General features: G+C 34.2%; 1 protein-coding gene across 2 annotated transcripts; it reads right to left on the bottom strand.

Annotated features, from left to right (window-relative positions):
* Positions 1–1,410: 1,410 nt before the first annotated feature.
* Positions 1,411–4,017, bottom strand: avd (avidin). Of its 2 annotated transcripts, XM_051121757.1 has the most exons (4): positions 3,855–4,017; positions 3,547–3,757; positions 1,673–1,793; positions 1,411–1,589 (listed from the first exon to the last, which is right to left on the bottom strand). In XM_051121757.1, the coding sequence occupies exons 1-4, from the start codon at positions 3,942–3,944 to the stop codon at positions 1,547–1,549; spliced, it is 465 nt and encodes a 154-aa protein (XP_050977714.1). In that variant the 5' UTR covers positions 3,945–4,017; the 3' UTR covers positions 1,411–1,546. The 2 variants fall into 2 exon arrangements, with proteins under 2 accessions (XP_050977714.1, XP_050977715.1); XM_051121758.1 differs by lacking the exon at positions 1,411–1,589 and having other exon boundaries at positions 1,671–1,793; positions 3,527–3,757.
* Between the last annotated feature and the right edge of the window lie 1,824 nt (positions 4,018–5,841).

Here is a 5,841-nt window from a genome sequence, read left to right as displayed (position 1 = left end):
GATATTATTTTTACAGATTAATTAAAAACCACTGCATGGATTTTTATCATTATAGGGTAGATTTGTACATACACTGCCAACACACATTAATGTTCAAAAAACATGAAAAAGTGAATTTTGCATCCAACAACACCTTTAAAATCATTTTGGACTGTTTTTGCTTGCGCTTGATCTGTGCAGATTTCTCACCTGATTCAGTCAAGATGACTTTTTCATTGGAGAAAGCAATTTTATGAATAGAAGACTCTGATATTAGATAAAAAAACAATTACTTGTGGATTATTTGACATTTTTATCAGCTGTTTGGACTTTTTCTGACAGCACCCATTCACTGCAGAGAATCCATTTGTGAGCAACTGATGTAATACTAAATTTCTCCAAATCTGTTCCTTTGAAGAAACAAACTCATCTTGAATGGCTTTTTCAGCTAATTTTTATTTCTGGGTGTACTATACCTTTAAGGAAATTAAAATATGAATGGTTTACTTGCACTACTAGTCGAACGTTTTTGAACAGTAAGATTTTTCATGTTTTTTTTTTTTTTTTTTAAGAAGTCTCTTCTGCTTAACAAACCTGCATTTATTTGATCTACTTGAAGTACAGCAAAAACAGTAACATTTTAAAATATTTTTACTATTTAAAATAGTAATAATACTATTTAATAATACCATTTGAAATTTTAATACATTTTACCATGTATTCCTGTGATTTCAAAGCTGAATTTTAGCATCTTTACTCCAGTCACAAGGTCCTTCAGAAATCATTCTAATATTCTGATTTGCAGCCCAAAAAACATTATTATTATTATTATTATTATTATTATTATTATTATGTTGAAAACAGCCGAGTAGATTTTTTTTTTTTTTTCAGATTTCTTTTATGAATAGAAAGTTCCGAGGAAACAGCATTTATCTGAAACGGAAATCTTTTGTAACATTATAATTAATAATAATATTTCTTGAACAACAAATCAGCATACTACAATGATTTCTGAAGGATCATGTGACACTGAAGGCTGGAATAATGATGCTGAAAATTTTGCTTTGATCACAGAAATAAATTACATTTTAAAATATATTAAAATAGAAAGCAGTTATTTTAAATCGCAAAAATATTCCACAATATTACTGTTTTTGATGTATTTTGGATCAAATAAATGCAGGCTTGGTGAGCAGAAGAAACTTCTTTAAAATTTATTACAAATTTTAGGGTTCAAAAACTTTTGACTGGTGGTGTATATAGTCATCTCTGCATGTTAAGCTAATATCAAGTAAAATCACCTTTAAGGTGAATTTTATCCTCAGCAGTAGTTAGAATGGATGTATTAAAAGCTCAAACAAATAGTGTCAGCCTGGAATTGAAGAAATATCAGCAGCATAAAGACTGTCACAATCAATTTAGTGATTTCTTTTCTGTTCTGTCTTTTATTAAGCTTGAGGGTTTTATACAAGGCTTTTAAATGTCTCAGTAGGTTTAAATACTTCTCAAGCTCCTTGAAAATCAACATCTTCAAGGAATTTAAATGACATTGAATCTTTTACTGGCTTCATTTGAAATTCAAGTCTTGAAAAAAAAGATCTTCTCCCAACCTGGAATACAAAAAGAGGGAGACATGGAAACATAGACATTCAACAGGCACTTCCAACAAAATTTTCATTTAAGCACAGCTTACCTGGTACTTCCCCAGTCACCTGCCAGGTTGTCAGCTACACTGCGCAACATCCAGAACGTTTTCAGCACTTGTGCACCATCACGTAAAATAAAACACTGACCGACCCAAGCAGAACATGAACCTGCAGATAAACAGAAATTTTGTCACATGACTATAGCATTGTGTTCCAAACAAAGCAAACACAGAATTACACAGAGGTTGCTTGCAAAAAGTATTCAAGGTAACCATAGTTTGAGAAATTACCAGTTACTAGCAGGAAGTGAGAAACTGCGTTGCTTGCTGGTAGATGCATTAGCTACATCATTATGTTGTCAAAAAGCTTTCCCCATTGAGATCCATTCATAAGTAACCACACATAGCAGTAATGAAAAAAGTAAGGTAATTTGGCAGTTTGGTTACCATGGTAAATTTTTCTAAAGGATACCGCCTGGGTCAGTCTACAAAAGAGATTTTTCAAAAATGAAACTCATTATTCAAAAATGAAAATGCGTCATCGGTCGGCCATATTTTAAGCACTGAATGTAAACAATGCCACCGAACCGAACAAAACTCACATATTTCGCTGCTGAAATTGGTCAAGTATTGTCATGTTTTGGGCTGTACTAATCAGTCAGACCGGGAAAAACATTTGGAGTACTTTAGACCGCCAAAAGTTATGACAAACCACGGAGAAGAGTGCAAAAAACTGGCAAAAGGCATTTGCAGTTGGCCAAACTGAACCAGGATTTCCAGGAGAAGAATCTTGACAACATTCGTGTTTGCTCTTATCATTTTCAGTCAGGTAGGTAAAATATTAGGCTAATATCTTAATACTACTCGTATGCATCTTTACCACCTATTAACTTTAGTTTGTCAAAATATTGCACCCTTTCCTGCTTACTAAGTCCTTGTCTATATGATTTAGCAGCTTCCACATTTCTTCTGTGGTTTAGACAGCATAAATTAACAGAACAACATATTCAGTAGTATGTTATTTGTCAAACCCATGCTGTTGTTTACATCCGAGTATCGCCAGTATGGCCGCACATCCGGTTAACTGATCAAATCATGACGCAAGTTTAAACCCTTTATAGCATAAACCTTTGCATTGTTAATTTGTCTTCTTTCTAACGCAACACAAAATTACCATTAATTTACCACTGGCTGGCATGCTTTCATATCAGGGACGTTGCAGCTAATTAAAAACTAATAGGAAGCAGTATCAGAGCTGACAAATTTTGATCACGGTTTATTTTTTTTAAAAAATGGGGAAAGGCATTTTGAATACAAATAACTTTTAACATTAATATTTATATATTTTTACATAATAAGCATTTTATATTAATAGCGCGTTTCCTAAATTAACAGGTTAGTGCGCCAACATCTCGAGGTCCTTTGTAGATCCCTCTCCCCTCTCTCTGCCCAATACTTTCCTGTCATCTCTCTGCTGTCCTGTTCATTAAAGCCACAAAGTCCAAAAAAATTAAAAATAAATGGCTCTTAAGAGAAAAATGTGTGAAAGCACAATGTTTCATGCTGTATATAAACTTAAAAACAACAAAAGTAAACATTAACTGTAGATTAGCCATCTTAAATTTGGTCTGCCAACTGAAATATGACTACATACCAAACAATTAAATATAATTACCAGGGTCTATTTGTATTTATGTAAAAAGTGCTAGAACAAATTCTAAACCACTAAACTATTAATCTGTAGCAGATATGTGAATAATTACAAACGAAACTAAATGTTACATACACACAGGTTTTGCTAAACTAGGGAAGTTGAGGGAAAAAAAACAACACAAAACAAATGTGTGGTAATGTTACTTTGTTTGACACAGTATGAAGGTCTATGAATATGGAAAACGTTACCGGTGAAGGGGTTTTAGTACCTTTCTCCCACAACACGGAGAACGAAATGGTAGGTTGAGTCCCATTACCAGCTATCCCGATGATGTGTGCCGTTCGGTGTAAACCGGCGGCGCCGTGCGTGCTCTCCACCGCGGTCTGATACACACCTCTGACCTCTGACCCTTCTGCTTTCAGACGGATCGTGGAGCCCAGCTCATTGCGCCAAACGCCCGTAATATTACAAAAACTGACCTTCGGTGACCAAACGTTCATTTTAATTAGGCTGCATGCGTGACAAAATCATGATACCGATTTGTCATCTCGCTACTGTGAAAATCAAACAGGCTACCTTCATATGCAGCGTCGAGGACTCATTTGCAGACACCATTCCAGAGGTAATCAAAGTTGCAAAAAGCAAATACCACATTAATGAGCTCATCTTGGTCCAAAACTGTGAAACAACAGCGGGTCATGTTTCACGCTTCACCCTGCCTAAGGTAATCTAGCTAATTAATTTGCATATGCAGGTAATCTTGTTATTGGTCGTATTTAAATGAGGGTAGCCTATTTCTTTTTCCCTCATTATTAGAAACTACTAATTAGAATGACCAGGGGGAGGCACTGTTGTCTTAAAATATACATATTTAATGAGTTTGGACTATTTAAAATAACTGCGTGTTGTATAATCATTTGTTTGCCTTTATTTCTCAACAGATGACTGAATAGACTGGTTTCTCTCTCTCTCTCTCTCTCTCTCTCTCTCTCTCTCTCTCTCTCTAATTTTTGTTTTGCATCAGAGACTGTTTTTCATGTCTTTGCTGAATGTTCTAGATTGATACCACTGTTTGCATTATTGGAAAGAATACTTGGAAATCTGGGTTTTAATTTTAATAATGTATTTTTTATTTATGGATGCAAGTGTTCTAAAGAACGCAGAGTGAAATGTACTTTTATAGTTGGTCAAGCTAAATTAGCCATTTGGAAAACCCATAGAATGGCTGCTGAAGGGCAAAATGTAGATGTATTGAAATTTTTTACTGCCTTGGTTGAGTTTAGAATTAGAATGGAATATAGATTTGATCAAATCACAGGCAGTTTATTTGAATTTGAATTTAAATGGTGTGCAAATGAAGCTTTATTTATATTTTGTGAAGAGGGGAGTATATCACTTAATTGGTGATGTTCTGTGATTTGTTGTAAGTGTTTTGTGGTATTACATGTTGTATTTGGAGGTCTTAATGTCAATTAAAGTGTTTTAAAAGTCGAAGTCTCTCTCTCTCTCTCTCTCTCATTTAGCAAGGATGCATTAAATTGAATAGGATTGAGGGTAACATTTATAATGTTGTAAAAGATGTCTATTACGAATAAATTTTGTTCTTTTTATCAGAGAATAGAAACATCTCCACAAAGATGTTAATCAACACAACTGTTTTCAACATATAATAATAATAATAATAATAATAATAATAATAATAATAAATGTTTCTTGAGCAGCAAATCAGCATATTAGAATGATTTTTAATGGATCATGTGAGACTAAAGACTGGAGTAATGATACTGAAAATTCAGCTTTGCTTCGGAACATTTTGAAATATACTAAAACAGAAAACTTTTATTTTAAATTGTAATCGTTGTAATATAACTGCAGCCTTGGTAAGAAAAAGACCTATTTCAAAAACATTTAAAATTTTACAAGTGTGTGTGTTAGTGTGTGGTTTTGTCACACTGTGTGGGGTAAGTTATCACATTGGAACCTGCCATTAAACAGCCAATTTTAGGCTTTTCAGCTCATTTTGAACACAGTTGTGAACAAGAAATCAGAACTGTAAAGCAAAAATGCAAGTGACACACAATAAGAACGAATGCTCCCAAACTCCGTAATAATTATCTTCCAATACCATTGACCTTTTCAATTCCCAGTACATCTGGTATTTTATGTGAGCATGCCTCAGCTGATTTTAAAGTCTATGCTTGAGCTGTTGGAGAAAATCTTCCTCTTATGACTCAGCAAGTAAACATTGTGCGAAATGACAGGTTACTCCAGGCTGCTGCGCGGCCTTGTGTGCCATTAATGGTTTTTCACTCAACAGCTGCAGAGAGGAAGCAACACTCATGTGGCATTTCAGAGAGCATTATGTTATGTGCTCATTATGTTCGTTCACAGACACTAAAGCTTTTTTTCTTTTTCCGTTTTTCAGCGAACTGCCACACACTGTGAGTGTGGATAATCTGAGTTTGTATAGATGAAATCACATGTGAGTAACAGGAGTGGTCCTCTGGTATGTTTTATTTATTTTTAAACATGATATTGCTGCATAAAAATGCCTGTTCTCTAC

The sequence above is a fragment of the Labeo rohita genome, chromosome 10 (assembly GCF_022985175.1).
Source record: "Labeo rohita strain BAU-BD-2019 chromosome 10, IGBB_LRoh.1.0, whole genome shotgun sequence".
In the NCBI taxonomy this organism is placed as follows: Eukaryota; Metazoa; Chordata; class Actinopteri; order Cypriniformes; family Cyprinidae; genus Labeo; species Labeo rohita.
The sequence above is the reverse complement of the archived record's forward strand: the minus strand, read 5'-3'. Positions and strand labels throughout refer to the sequence as shown.

Excerpts from the sequence above, each read along its gene's own strand:
- avd (XM_051121757.1), bottom strand. The coding sequence starts at position 3,944 with ATGAGCTCATTAATGTGGTATTTGCTTTTTGCAACTTTGATTACCTCT. Across the intron at positions 3,758-3,854 it reads CCTCGACGCTGCATATGAAG|GTCAGTTTTTGTAATATTAC; the intron begins GTAGCCTGTTTG and ends TGGTCACCGAAG. Across the intron at positions 1,794-3,546 it reads CTCCGTGTTGTGGGAGAAAG|GTTCATGTTCTGCTTGGGTC; the intron begins GTACTAAAACCC and ends GTTTATCTGCAG.